Here is a 15,748-nt window from a genome sequence, read left to right as displayed (position 1 = left end):
TGCTTGTGTTGGGGAATAGGCAGCTGCTCACTTGGTGCAGTCGACAATCCCTGTGTAGGTGTCCTCATTCACGCCCCTCTGCAGCGACTGCAGCCGCGTCTTGATCACTACAGTCACAGGGACGAAGTTAGGAGGGGGCACTGCAGCCCCATCGCAGCCCCGGTGCATACCTCTACACTCTACTTACCCATTGCCTATCCTGGATGAGTCAAATCGCTAACGAGCCAAATGCTAATGGTTCATACGAACTTAGTGGAGGCCAGAGGCAGAGGCCATTTTGGAGCGATGCAACAGACCCCAGATAGCAGGGAACCGATGGATGATGGACACATAAGCCACTGACTGGAGCACACACAGTGATAGGACATCTGCCACCTATGCTTATTTAACCATTCATAAAACAGTGACTGGGAGTGGTGAAGATGCACACCCGTAATCCAGTGACTTGTAGGCTGGGTTCGTCGATCACACCATGCATGAAGCACCATCTGCTGGATACGGAGCACGCATCTGGCATAAGTATGGTGGCATTTGAGAGTTATGCACTCGTGTGCATGGGTCTTCCGTGGTCACGACAGCTTCCTCCCACGTGGGAAAAAATCTATATATCTAAAATTGGTGAAACATTCTGAGTTTGGATAACTCGGGGCACCCCGCAGTGAGTTTTATTGATATTACAATTGTTAATCTAGGAAAGCCTTATTGACTCTCATGATTATTTTTCAGGAGTATGTATGTTCAACTTGTTTCACACCATACATAGCCAACCGTGCTACATGGAGGTGCAGGAGGGTGACAACTGCTGTGTATATTCCAACGGAGCAATTTGAGAGTGCATTGATCGGCGTGTGTCAACGCAGCCACAGTGTGCTCGCACGTGTGCGTGTGTGAGCAGTAATGTAGCGGTTAGCGCACTGGGCTACAAACCTGGCGACCCGAGTTCGATTCCCGCTTACGGCCAACACTATTAACGATAATTTGAACCAGTCCTGGGCCTCCTCTAGGTCGACTCAGCCTCAAATGAGTAATTGGTGCTGTTTGAAAACATCGCCACGAGGGAAACAAAGGCGGCCGGGCGTGGTGTTCGCCATCCACTCCCTCGTGTGCTGTACTGGCCCTCATAAGGGCTGCTCGCTAACAGCACTTGCCCCAACAGTCTGTTAAGGCGAAACTAAGGTAAAACGGGGATCTTTGTCTTTGTCATGAGTCAGGCCTCAGCGGCCACGGCGGTGTTGTGCCATGGCGCTGCGGCGAGAAATGCCGGTCGGTGGGACGCACCGTCACAGGGGTTCACCGCGACGGCCGCCATGCTCCCCGCGATGCAGCCCGAGGCGAAGGAATGGTAGAAGGGCGCGCGCTCGCCCGGCGTAGTCACCCCGAGCGAGTTCAGGTTCGCGAAGAGCGGGAAGTAGATCATTGAGAAAGGGACGTCCCTGCACAGACACCACATGCCCCACTATCATTATCTAAGTATTAAACTCGGTGTCCACACATCAGCTTCGGTGGGGAACACTGCACAGGGTGGGTCAGTGTGTCAGTGCATATTGCTCACTCACCACGCCAGGGTGGCTCAGCGTGTGGTACCGTTCATGTACCTCAGCAGGGTGGCCCCCAGGCCCTTGTAGAGGCCGGCGATGCCCTGTGCGCGCAGGAGGTCGCGTGTGATCTGCATGGCAGAGCGCGACGCCCCCAGTGGGGTCCCGCTCGAGAAGCCCCGGCTCGGTGGCACAGGCCCTGGCACGGGCCCCGGCACGGGCGGCTTCGCTCCACTTGCCGCCTCCCTCATTCCGGCGCTCCCCACGGGCGCCGATCCAAACAGGCTTTTCTGAGCCACTGTGTCCGTCGCACGGCGTGCAATGCGAAAGGCAAGCAAGAGGCGTTGAAGCCGGTAAACGGCCACGTCTAATGGCAGAAATCAGATGCTGCAGTCTACGTAGCTCCATTTTACAATGAAGCGGCAATGCTGCGGAGAGAGTTGCATTATGGGTCAGTGGCTCAGGTGAAAAATTGTCCCAAAGTAATGTCGCACGAAACTCTGAGATTGGTTAAACGAGGTCACACAAATTCAGAGGAATTGCCAAGGACACCGCAGACAGTTTTGTTTTTTTCTTTCATGATAGGAACTCCTCAGGTAGAACTCTGCAAAGGAAAACAGATGCAGAGGTTTTGTGGGGATACTCGTCCTGGCCCGGCTTTTGCACAGAACCAACCCAGCCAGTATCTGGCCAGCATTTAACTTAAGCTTGGCTGATTGCACACCATCATGAAAGGAACAACGCCAATGTATTTGAAAAGGAAATTGATTCATTTTTGTATTGGACCACCTACAGGCATGAATCTGGTCCATCTCTCCATCTAGTTGAAAAGGAAAAAAGTGATAATTATGCCAAAGTACGATAGTAGGGATCATTTTGAATGTAACAAGAAGAAACTAAATCAGATTAATGATTGGCCAATTAAAACTGCAATAACAAATGTAATTTACAGAAAGACTGCTTGCGAAAAGCAAGACTTAGCGACATGGTTAATTGTTCTCACCTAGGGAACATAAACCACAAGCGACTTGTGCTTAGCCTCACATTTCACTCTTGATCTCAGCCTATTCACCGGTCAATTCGTTCATTCTCATAGCTCACTCACCGATCCGTTCAGCCATCCCTCTCATGGCCAGCTAACCACGACCCGTTCCTTCACCCCTGCCTTAACTTGCATTATCACCAGTTTGCCACAGCCTCTCTGATCACTAGCCAATCTGTCTCATAGCCTGCTCATGCATGTTTTTAAAACCATGACCTCTATCTCACAAGTGTAGTGGGTACAAAACTTGAGGAGACTTCTCTCTTCTGGAGGCAGCACGTTTATTTAACATTTACATAACACAAAGGGGTACGGCCCCTTCCACCCGATACACTAAGGAGGTATTTCCTCCGGACTATTCTGCCCTCACACTGGTTACGCTCTAACCCTACCCTGGTTAAGCTCTGACCCTACACTGGTTAAGCTTTTATCCCGACCCTAGTCAGGGGTTCGGGTTCTGCCCTTTGGGCTCTTCGCAACAGGTCTTCCAGGTGGCAGCGCCAGGTCTCTGGGGTGGCTCATAGGTCTTCAGGTAAACGACAACTGCCGGGCCCGTTCAGGGGACCGGCTTTTATACCGTTTTCTGGCCCACCTCTGCCCCGAGCCACTCCTCCTTTCTGGAACCGTCTGGAAGGGCCTGCAGCGTGACGTTATCCCGCAGCCCCCCTCTTGGGGGTCTGGGGTCTGTACCCCTGGTCCCGAGCTACACTGGGGTTTATCTTGGCCTAACGGCCTCACTCATCTCCATCAGCTTCCCTTCTGCCCCCGGTTGGCTCAAGGCCGTTACTATAGGCCATAAGTAGTGGCAATTACACACAACGTTCAATGATGCCACGACACAAGCGACCCAATGTAATTCATGTGACAGGGCTTTGTAGCACACACAGTTCCTCGAGCTGCATATTGAGCATTGTGGTCCAGTGTGCAGTGCAGGGACTTTCTGTGAAAAACTGGCACTACGATGACCGCCCCACTCTTCGATTTTTCTCACTCCGTTTGTCCAGCACCAGAACTTACAATGCACATCACAAAGCCATTAATCCACGTGGCCCCATCATCGGCAGGGCTAAACTGTCAGCAGAGGGCGGTGCAGCATCACGCATCGTGGAAATGTACAGTAATGTGCTCCAACGTCTATTCTCTTCGCCTTCACCAACCACCACTGACAGCATGGTAAAGTAAGGTCAAATAACCACACAATCCATCAGTGGTTTAGCAACAACTAAACATGTTTAGAAGCATGCGTTTAGAGTATTTGGCTGCTATAAATTTGCACAAGATAAGCAACTTCGATGAGCTATCATTTGTGGCCAAATCCCTTCTGAAAAGAGCTGTATAGCTCAGTGGGCCTCATCTGGTAAAAAAAAGAGTTTATACAATTTTTTAAAAGGCTGTACATGTGCATTGAATCCACATAATTTGAAGAAATGTCCCTGCTTTTGTTTATGAAGGGACCGAATGAATAAACCACGATCTTTTAGAGAAGCATTTTAAATGTTGGTATTTCAGTTGGGCTCACAAACTTGAAAGTATTGAATGAGACGGGATCGTTAGTGCTCTGAGCAACACAGCCACATCTGCGAACGAGCCACAATCCCAAATAATCGTGCGAGAGCAAGATGGTTTACTCCCTAATCGAAGATTAGTGCTGACGATTTTAAATCCGCCCACTCACATCTACACACTGCTTGCACATTTCCCGAGCATAATTGCCCACCTAAGGACAATTTAATGAACATTAACATCATAAAAAAAATGTGTTACAATTCATGTTCTTATACTGCAGGACTTCTTAAATTTTGCAACAAAAAAAATTCTATCCCAATTTATGAACCTATTGCATTCTATAATTGTGGAACGTTCTGCTGATGGAAACTTTCCAGAAAAAATGTGCCTAAACTTTTGTTCCCGCCATTCTCCCGCACAGAATAGATGGAGAGTGTACTGTATACCCTTCTGAGATGGTGAACAATCCAAAGTTAAAGCAGGGCAAACATATTCCACCAACTACATCACGATGCAATGGCCTGACACTAATCCTTGCCCAAAGATGGTGTTGACCAATTGTATTGTGATCCCACGCCACTCATGCAATGAGGCTATCCTGGTCCTGTGAGTTCTCACGCTCTCCCCCAACGCTCTCCCCCAACGCTCTCCCCCAACGCTCTCCCCCAACGCTCTCCTCCCTCCAACGCTCTCCTCCCTCCAACGCTCTCCTCCCTCCAACGCTCTCCTCCCTCCAACGCTCTCCTCCCTCCAACGCTCTCCTCCAACGCTCTCTTCCAACTCTCTCCTCCCACACATTCGCTCACCCATCTCTACCCTCCTTTTCAGGACTGCATCTAGAACACTTTCTGGGTACACAAAGTTCCCGAACTCCACCGTGCACCTTTACCAAACAGTCTCTGCACGCAATGGTGCTCAACGGCCAAATTATGTATTCAGTTTGTCAACTACTTTCCACGATAGCACAATAAAAACTCTTGGCATTATTCTCCAAACCCCCTGCATTATACACACCGTTTAGCAAACACACGAGTCTGCATAAATCCGCTCCGTCCTATCTTGCCAATTAGTGCATACCGGTCTGAACAGACCCCACATCGACACCGTCTACAATCCGCAGCCCACAGTGATCTTCTGTACATATCACGTGTGAACTTTGTGTGGTGATACGGCTAATGCAGTTTCAGGGTCTCCGGCCCAAACACCTGGAAGAAGTTAACAACTCACGGTCTGGGATCCATCCCTGAGCCTGAGGCAGTTTTGCAAGAGACTTAAAACAGAGTTGTTCCTAATAGCTTACTACGTGTGATGAGTGCGCATTTGTGATGGCCTGGACTAGGGCGCAATGGTAGCAAGATGTTAACTACCTCGCCTGGTATACAGGAGGCCGCGGATTCCATCTGGACCCTGACGCCTGCATATTTGGAGTTTGCACGTTCTCCCCGTGGTGCCGTGGATTTTTCTCCGGGTACTCCGGTTTTTCCCTCTGCCTTTAGAAACACGCGTTTAGAGTATTTGGCTGCTATAAATTTACACATGATAAGCCACTTCATTGGGATATCATTTGTGGCCAGGTCGCTTCTGAAAAAAAAAACTATATACCTCAGTGTGCCTTACCTGGTAAAATAAAAAGAGTTTAGTTTTAGTTTAGTTCATAAGAGTACACGATAATAAATGCTCAGACTTACTTCCACGGGGTTCCCTCCAACTCACGTCTCTCAATGCCTAACCGATACCTATGCACGGAAGCCAGGCGAGAGGGACTCACCCAGGCGGCCGGCATCCTGCAGCTGAATCTTGAGCATCTCCATGGGTGTGGTGATGATCACTTGACACGTGCCGGCTCCGCAGCCCGCCAGCATCTCCCGGAACAGCGTCAACTTCTTCCTGCGTCACAGCGGCGCAACGCAGCACGCGGACGGCGCACGCTGTCAAAAACGCGGGATGGCACACCTGACAGCAGTAGCACCCTACACACTAAGATTATGCAAAACAATGCAATGGTCCTGGTAATTAATAGCAAACCGCGATGGAAATGTATCGCTGGATGAGAATGCGTAGCGGCACAAATAGGGCACAAGAGAACACCACTTCCATGATACGTGATTGCACTTTGCACTACAATGTCGAACGATGAGGACAGTAATATCCCACTACACGCTTCTGCACAAGACAATACCACGATGCATGGACAGGTTGTCTTGCTGTCTTCAGCAGACACTGGTAACATATTTAATTGGCATCTAATGAAGAAGTGCATTTCCTGCGCATGTATATGATCTAATTGAACGTTATCAGGGCTGTACAAACTAGGCTATATGGCCCAAACCCAGAGCATGTGCTTATTTAATCTAGCCCACAGCCAGCATCACTCAATCTTACTCCGCACCTTTCAAATTAAATACATTGGGATTCAGGCAGCAGAATGCTTGAGTATTGTACATGTGTGCTTATACCTCTGTACATCTCGCTCATGACTCTTCTATATTTTCTCTCATATTTGTCCCCTATGTCTTCTGAATAAGTCAATATCTGTCTTCTATTTTATACGAATATTTACGTCTTTCCCACCTCTCCATCTCGTCTCAAAATGCAACTCTCTTCTCTATCTATCTCTACTGAATAATCAGTCTCCTCTTCCTACTGTTTCTTCTGAAAACGTCTTATAGCTCTCCTTTCTGGCTCGATTGTGAATACAACTAGCTCCTATCTCTTATATCTTAATGCATGTTAAATCATCTATATCCTATCTCTTATATTATGTATCTTATCTCAAATTATTCTGACAATCATATTTCCAGCTCATATATAGTCTGAATGCTGTTCTCTTCTATCTCTCTCTTATGACTAAATCTCTCCTATCATATGTCAATGCATATATCTCCTATAAATCTTATTTCGTAATTGCATGCGGTACGTTTCATTTTAACACGTAGGATTTCGCGACCAATATCATCCATACGAGTTTTTTTTGGGTTAGATCGCGTAATTATATTTACATAATATTTACTTAAATATATTTACATATTATGGAGGTACGTTGCATGTCTGTGGCCTGTGGCTATGAACACATCAGTCAATCTGGCCATCGGAAGGTTTAGACACCCCTGGATTAGGGACTGTAAGAAAGTGTAATCCCTAATTCCCACTGTGTCTCGAAAGTAGCACATGTGTCCAAGCCAGGGCTGAGGTGAGGAGGGAAGGCGAGCTGGGAACTTCCCCCTTGTGCCACTCACTCGCTGTGAAGATGAAAAGTCGCTCCCAGGAACACCACCAATCGTAAATTTTGCACAATTGAGGCCCTGTTTACAATCTCCTGGATAATCTGCTGAATGTTGAAGTCCAGTCCAGTATGTGAATATCACCTTTCAGGTTTGATGCTATATGAAAACAAATATAACTTTACCATAGCGGACTGTGGAATGTATAATATATCCCAGCAGTATTGGGGGAGTCTGCATTTCCTAATATAGATAAGGAGTGCACGCTCCTTGGAGCAAATCACAACACAATGTCACCATGCACGGTCACAGCAGGTGCATTTCTAAAAGTAAATAATGTATAAAACAATCATCCGAAGCTTCAATAAATTCCAATCGTGTCTATTTTATAAAAATATCAGAAGTTATTGTGCACAAGTAGGCATCAGTTGTGGGGTAGGTTGCGTGAATATTTTTTTACAGGTTATTTCGGTGAAACTTCATTGACAGTGGTGCACAAGCAGAAATACCCAAAAAAACTCGCATTCGTCAATAACAATGGCCTCAAAAAATATCTAATTGGGGACGTTTCGGGCAATCGGCATTGTCAGTTCACAGCACATAGAGAGGCCAGGGGTTAATTACAATGGGACACACAGCGCATCTACAAAATGGCATTTTTCGAAACTAAATTAACTAAAACTAAACAAGCTTAACGAAGTGACTCATCACGTGGAAATGTATAGCGGCCCAATGCTCTAAACGCACGTTTATAAATGTGGAGGGAAAAAACCAGGAGACCCGGAGAAAAATCCACGCAATCACGGGGAGAGAGACATGCACACTCCAGATATAATGGTGTGAGGTTCGGGATCGAACCCACGACCTCCTGTATCCCAGGTGAGGTAGTTAACATCTCGCCACCGTGGCACCCCGACACACCACTTTGCCACAGTTAGAATCTCACTTTAACATGCGCCAATAACACACGTGCAATAAACATGTCACAATAATTATTCTGACTACCACTTCTGTCAAACGTCATTTTCACCTGAAATGCACATGCAGGAGGAGCACTGAAACTCATTTGCCTGGCCATCCTTCCTATTAGCGCCCTCTTGTGCTTGTTACAAGCGGTACAACCGAGGTAGTTTGCACAAGGCCCAAGATAATAACAGTTGCCATCTGCCTGCTAGACACATCGTTCACCTGGATGTGCCCTGTCTCCGGGATTAAACAGTAATTTCTGGTGATAGTTTAAGTGGAGAAACTGTGACATTTATTACTGTAAAACGTACGGTGCAAAAAACACTTTAACTTTTCGGGCCCTGCAGGTTAACCCAATGGCATTTACAACCAAATCCATATGAACACGGGCAACTAAGAAGTCGGCAGTCCCCGACCTGGCAGATCGGTGAGAAGGGAGCCCTGTGGCTCACTCATTATGCTTGTCGTCGACAGACACTGGCGGAGCTGCCAATGCAATCAGATTTCGATTTAAAGCTTTCGTGACTGCAGGGATTCATCTTCTTGGTTTTTTCGGTAAAGTCACGTAGAAGGGAAGTAATAAAATAATAAAAATAAAACATAATAAAATGAATCTTAATTTAGGAGCTTTCGTGACTGCAGGAATTATTCTTTGGTTCTTTTCGGTTAAGTCACGTCTAAAAATAAAATAATAAATTAAAATAACATATTACGACGTTTCGATTGCAACACAAGCAATCATCATCAGGTATAAAAGAAATAGCAACAAAAATCTAACTAGAAAACTATAGACAGACATATAAGCAGACAGACATCACAACGGCACACAGAGAGAGGACACAAATCGGCACAAAAAACACGTAATCAACCAGGCTATGCGTTAATTGTGTGTTAACCAACTCTCTGTGTTGTATTACATCACATTTCGATATTTTGCTAGGTTATTTAATTTTCGTGTGCCTGTCTCCTAATTTTCAATTTTGCGTGCCCGTTTTCAATTTTGCGTGCCCGTTCAACATTGTCATCTTACTTGCAACAGCAGTACGTTGCCGTACACTCATTAATATGCTAATTTTCTCTGCCCCCTCCCTCTCTCCGTCCCCGCCCCCCCCCTCTCTATATTTAAGGGACCGTCACAGAAACGACCCCTCTCTTTGTGCCGATTTGTGTCCTCTCTCTGTGTGCCGTTGTGATGTCTGTCTGCTTATATGTCTGTCTATAGTTTTCTAGTTAGATTTTTGTTGCTATTTCTTTTATACCTGATGATGATTGCTTGTGTTGCAATCGAAACGTCGTAATATGTTATTTTAATTTATTACTTTATTTTTAGACGTGACTTAACCGAAAAGAACCAAAGAATAATAAAATGAAACAATTCTCACGACGTTTCGGCCACAACGCAAGCAGCCGTCCTCAGGTGAAGAATGAGACACTTCAAGCTAGGAACTTACATATAAGCTGGGTTGGGGGTGGTAGAAGAGCGCCTTAACAAAAAGAATGTGCATATCAAGATGAGTTTAGCATATACATGGGAAATGCGCAGGGGGCGGGGGGGCTTCAAAGTCATACCATGCCCACGCACTATGCAGGATCAAGAGCACCAAGGGGGGGTGCAGGGATTAGCATTAACAAAGGAAAGGAATGCCAATGATATGTAGCTGCAGTAACTAAACAACACCGTAGAAAACTAAGGTATAAACTACATACAAAGACTAAAATATAAACTGCATAGCACCATCAGTATACTTACTATACTCTACAATAAGCTGAGTTACTAACGGCAAGTAATACATTACAATACTACGTCGTAAAAGTTATATAATATGCTTCCATCTAAACTTTATTCTCTTACATCAACCGAGCATATACCGTACTATATACTGCCATAGATAAACCCAACATTAAATTATTGCAATACAGTATATAATTTAATGTTGGGTTTATCTATGGCAGTATATAGTACGGTATATGCTCGGTTGATGTAAGAGAATAAAGTTTAGATGGAAGCATATTATATAACTTTTACGACGTAGTATTGTAATGTATTACTTGCCGTTAGTAACTCAGCTTATTGTAGAGTATAGTAAGTATACTGATGGTGCTATGCAGTTTATATTTTAGTCTTTGTATGTAGTTTATACCTTAGTTTTCTACGGTGTTGTTTAGTTACTGCAGCTACATATCATTGGCATTCCTTTCCTTTGTTAATGCTAATCCCTGCACCCCCCCTTGGTGCTCTTGATCCTGCATAGTGCGTGGGCATGGTATGACTTTGAAGCCCCCCCGCCCCCTGCGCATTTCCCATGTATATGCTAAACTCATCTTGATATGCACATTCTTTTTGTTAAGGCGCTCTTCTACCACCCCCAACCCAGCTTATATGTAAGTTCCTAGCTTGAAGTGTCTCATTCTTCACCTGAGGACGGCTGCTTGCGTTGTGGCCGAAACGTCGTGAGAATTGTTTCATTTTATTATGTTTTATTTTTATTATTTTATTACTTCCCTTCTACGTGACTTTACCGAAAAAACCAAGAAAATGCAATCAGAGTTGCTAGGTGTAGACCGTAGTGGCCAAAGCAGTGAAAAAGGCCCCTCATGATATAATTAAGCAACGGAACAGCAGTGAGTGTGCTAACTCTAGGAAGATAAGTTTACTGAGCATTCCAGGGAAAGTGTTTACCAAAGTTTTTTTCTCAACAGGATAAACAAGTAGATGTAATCACCATGCAAGAAAGACCAGTGGACTTGGAGCGAGGATGTTAAGGAGTCCTTATTTTTTACAAAAAAGCAAATACAGAAGAGTTTAGAAAGTGTAACTAATTATTGTATTTGTTTTGGAAAGTTTAAACAAGCATATGATTCTGTAATGAGGGAAGGCAACTCTTTTGCTGGTACGGCACAGTCTAAGCAATGATGACACCCATGTTAGTGTGAGGTTAAAGTGGGAGACATGAGAGTGATTTGAGGAATCAGTGTTCTGCAGCAGAGTTGTAAATTGTCTCCCACTCTGTTCAACATCTCACTCGAGTATGTGTTCACTGCAACCAGCAGTACACCCTGGGGTCAAAATGGATCGCTTGCAACCGAGACAGTTTTGGTTGAATATGGACGATGCAGGTTTGCAAGCAGCACCTTCACTGGGGATGGACAATGAGGTGAACATTCCAAACACGCAGCTGCTGATGGCAGCAATAAGGAATGGGCCTCGTGCACCTTTACGGGAGGTATCGGAAGTGGGATTATGGAGGTAGCAGAGGTTGGTGTATTGATACAATAATGATAATCTGCATAACACGTGGGATTGTAAGATTATGCTATTAAGGCAGGGGTTTTTTGCGTACTACATGCACCACTTTAGAAGATGCAGCAGAGTTCATTCTGTGGTATCGTTTTCATCCTCTGGCACTCAAACATAGCCCTAAGCCACCAGTAAACAATCCAAATTACTCTGATGGATTGCTTTACTGTTAAATTCCTACAAAGCTGTACTAGTTTTATTCACCAAAGATAATATTAGCTGAGTAAACCTCGAACTGGGATATGAGGCCCCATAAGGTATAGTACTTAAAATACAAATTTACATTCAGTGGTATAGCCTTTAAGCAGAAGCGTTCATTGGAGGCCCTTTCTACAACGGGGACAATTTAGACGAAGTTACTGGATTGAGGGTCAGGGTGGTATGTTATGAAATGTGCAGCTGTGCACGTTTCCTGACAAAATCCCGTGAGCACAGTGCAAGACTGTGTGAGAGAGAACGCCACACTTGACTGTAGAGCTCCGTTTAGTCGAGGCCACCGTTTACTTTCATTTGAGGGGCGAGCCGGCGAGTGCACGTGTTTCGGGCCGAGCCGCATCCCGGGCGGGAGGCCAGAGGGCAGTGTCTCACCTACCCGTCTTTGCTGAGCATGTTCCTGAAGAAGTCATTGGCGGCGAGCTTGATGGCCTTCTCCGGCGTCACCAGGGTGAGGTTCACGGCCGCACCTAGGAAAAGGCAAAGGCGGGTGAGCTTCCTCACCACGGTGTCACAAACCACGTCTTGTGTGTGACCTCACCAGAGTGTCACACACCACGTTCTGTGTGACCTCACCAGAGTGCAGTGGCGGCTCCTGCAAAATCTCTCAGGGAGAGCAAATGTCTGGATGATTGATAAGGATAAGGTCCACCCATGCAATGGATAAATTAACAGCTTAAGCATGTAAAGGCAACTTCACTTCTTTAATATTAATGAAAAATAAAGTGACTCTTACAATACATCTTGTTTGTTTCTATACTCACTATTAATACAATCCACTCAAGTTTATTTTATTAAAGATTCCACTAGGTGACGACAAATTATATTGTTGGATGAAACGTGCTTACGTATGATGACGTAAGCACGTTAGTGCGAGCCCTCCCGGAAGCCATAGAGAATGCATTGCAGCGCCCCCCGTTCGAAAAAAAAACATCTTTGAATGTAAGTCTATGGGGCCACTCGGGACAATTCTCAGCCGGAGTGAAATCGCCCAAAAAGAGGCGGTACTCCACAGAACGTGACATGACGCTGATTGGACTATATCCAGAGGCACAGTGACGGCTAGCGTGACTCTGTGGTTGAATGACATTGGTGGTGCGTCGCCCAATCGCCCTAATGAAGAAACTGCCCCTGCCAGAGTGTCACACACCACGTTCTGTGTGTGACCTAACCACGGTGTCACACACCACGTTCTGTGTGACCTCACCAGAGTGTCACACACCACGGTCTGTGTGTGACCTCACCACGATGTCATGCACTACTTCCTCTGTGTGACCTCACTACGGTGTCATGCACTACGTTCTGTGTGACCTCACCACGGTGTCATGCACCACTTCCTGTGTGTGACCTCACCACGGTGTCATGCACCACGTTCTGTGTGTGACCTCACCACGATGTCATGCACCATGTTCTGTGTGTGACCTCACCACGATGTCATGCACCACCTCTTGTGTGTGACCTCACCACGGTGTCATGCACTACGTTCTGTGTGACCTCACTACGGTGTCATGCACTACGTTCTGTGTGACCTCACCACGGTGTCATGCACCACTTCCTGTGTGTGACCTCACCACGGTGTCATGCACCACGTTCTGTGTGTGACCTCACCACGATGTCATGCACCATGTTCTGTGTGTGACCTCACCACGATGTCATGCACCACCTCTTGTGTGTGACCTCACCACGGTGTCATGCACTACGTTCTGTGTGACCTCACCACGGTGTCATGCACCACTTCCTGTGTGTGACCTCACCACGATGTCATGCACCACGTTCTGTGTGTGACCTCACCACGATGTCATGCACCACTTCCTGTGTGTGACCTCACCACGGTGTCATGCACCACCTCCTGTGTGTGACCTCACCACGATGTCATGCACCACCTCCTGTGTGTGACCTCACCACGATGTCACACACCACGTTCTGTGTGACCTCACCACGGTGTCACGGACCACTTCCGGTGTGTGACCTTACCACAGTGTCATGCGAACGTCTTGTGGGTAATTTAATTCATGCCAGGTTTTTATTTTGTAATTTTTTTTGAATATTTACGACTATAATGAGCCAAGAATGTCTGTGTATCCCGCGCATGACGTCACTCACGTCGGCCAGCCCCCCTCATTAATACTCATGAACAGGTGACGTCCTCCACATGGATCCCCCCCCCTCATTAATAATCATGAGCAGGTGACGTCACTGCACATGTAGCACCCCCCCTCATTAATAATGTAATATTAATTAGCGGGTGACGTCACTCCACATGGGGGGGGGGCGAGGCGCCTCCTCCCCCCTCCTCAGCATCAACTTACAACCCTCACTACAAAGGCAGAACCCTCACGTCGCACGATCTCCGTAACACTATTGAGACATAGAAGTAAAAGGACGTCATGATATACAAGGGATTATAACCTTTAAATGAAATAAGTCTGTGTCACCGCAGCCTTACAAATTGCACACGAATTGATGCAATGAATATCACGTTGCGGTCTGCTTTTCGCTTGCAAGTTTAACATTTACTGAAATACACCCGTCCTTGGAAGGGCAAAAGGCTTGTCCTTAAATAAATTTCAAATCACTCATATACACAATAACTATGCAATTAAAATAAGAAACACACGGTTTGCAGTCTCGAAAACCATTTGCAGTTGCACTTAACAAGCTAAGTGGAATTTTCCCTCATCATGTAAAGTAGTGCAGAGAACACTAATAATAATGTCTCATGCAACCCACTGCCACAGGCAATTTGAAAGGTGAATTACCATTAAACAATGTACATTTATGTTATACAATATAGGCAGCTAAAATTTGTAGTGGTCGGGTCTGCTTGTAGCGCACAATACGACGGCTTAAATCTGTGGTGCTCTGGGAGTGAGGGCAGTGGGGCTTCATGAAACCCAAAAGAATGGCATGCATGGCGTTGCACAAGCACACGGGTAAAGAAGGAGAGGGACAGCAAATATTGGCTGGATCAACACGATTAAGGAAAGCCATCGAGCAAAGAGGGTGATGAGCGAAGGCAGCAGCCATGAAGCCAGTGCAAGGCGGAAGGGAACGAGGTGGAGAGATCTCATCGGGCCCCATGATCTCTGAAAGATGACGGCAGGGAACAAGCGGAGGACACAATGGGCCTCCGTTGAAGCATGGGAGGATTCTCATGCCACTCACTCCCAACAAACGTCCACGCGGTGGATAAGCCTCGGTAGGCACATCTGCTTAACAGTCACCAATTGTAGTCGCTGTTTTATGTTTCAATTAGAAATGCAACACGAAATACTTTCATCGATGACACTCTGGCCCTGAAAGGAAAAGTAAGTGGAAAAGTTTTGGGAAATGGCGTTTTTTCATAGCACACAGAGGCCAGAGAGGTAGGCCTTCCGAATTATTTGTTGCATGGGCACCAATACCAACGAAGTCAGCCTATCATCTAATGGTTTGTTTAAAAATTATACCAAATGCCAATGTTAAATTATTACATGGCACCTCAGCAAATTGTGGGCAATAATACCCGTTACACATGGTTCATAGATGCTTCTATAATATCAGCCTTCATCCCATTAGCACCCTGTGCTGATAAGACAGAATAGAAAGGTGGAATTCTCACCACTGGGTTATAGAAAAGCACTGCTTCAATCTCTTGGAACACTGTGAATATAACCGACATGAGATACTGTATGGATGCATCACCTCACGCGTGAGAACAAGCCACCAACAATCGATGTAAAGCGAGGCTTTCCATCGAAGTGGACCCCTCGAGAGGCACCTTGGTGGCGTTTATGCCTCAACTCAACCCTGCAACCAACAGCCTCTGCCGGCCCTGGTCCTAGGAAGGACCAAGGACCGGTAAACTATAAACTATTTTTTTTATTTTGCCAGGTAAGGCACACTGAACTTTATAGCTCTTTTTCAGAAGCAACCTGGTCACAAATGATCGCTTATGTGGAAATTTATAGCAGCCAATTACTCGCAC

General features: G+C 46.0%; 1 protein-coding gene across 4 annotated transcripts in view; it reads right to left on the bottom strand.

Annotated features, from left to right (window-relative positions):
- LOC144936455 (mitochondrial glutamate carrier 1-like) overlaps window positions 1-15,748 on the bottom strand; it is a 148,257-nt gene that overhangs the window by 44,166 nt on the left and 88,343 nt on the right. For all 4 annotated transcript variants that reach the window (XR_013637431.1, XM_078863511.1, XM_078863514.1 and 1 more), the window contains exons 5-9: window positions 12,161-12,251; window positions 5,852-5,970; window positions 1,596-1,833; window positions 1,279-1,433; window positions 32-107 (exon numbers count right to left, since the gene is read on the bottom strand). Coding sequence is in view for 3 of the 4 variants with exons in the window: in XM_078863511.1 (XP_078719637.1) it covers window positions 32-107; window positions 1,279-1,433; window positions 1,596-1,833; window positions 5,852-5,970; window positions 12,161-12,251 (679 nt within the window). In the remaining variant the exon portion in view is untranslated. The remainder of the gene's footprint in view (window positions 1-31; window positions 108-1,278; window positions 1,434-1,595; window positions 1,834-5,851; window positions 5,971-12,160; window positions 12,252-15,748) is intronic.

The sequence above is a fragment of the Lampetra fluviatilis genome, chromosome 16 (assembly GCF_964198595.1).
Source record: "Lampetra fluviatilis chromosome 16, kcLamFluv1.1, whole genome shotgun sequence".
Lineage (NCBI taxonomy): Eukaryota > Metazoa > Chordata > Hyperoartia > Petromyzontiformes > Petromyzontidae > Lampetra > Lampetra fluviatilis.
This window is presented reverse-complemented; position numbering and strand designations above follow the sequence as displayed.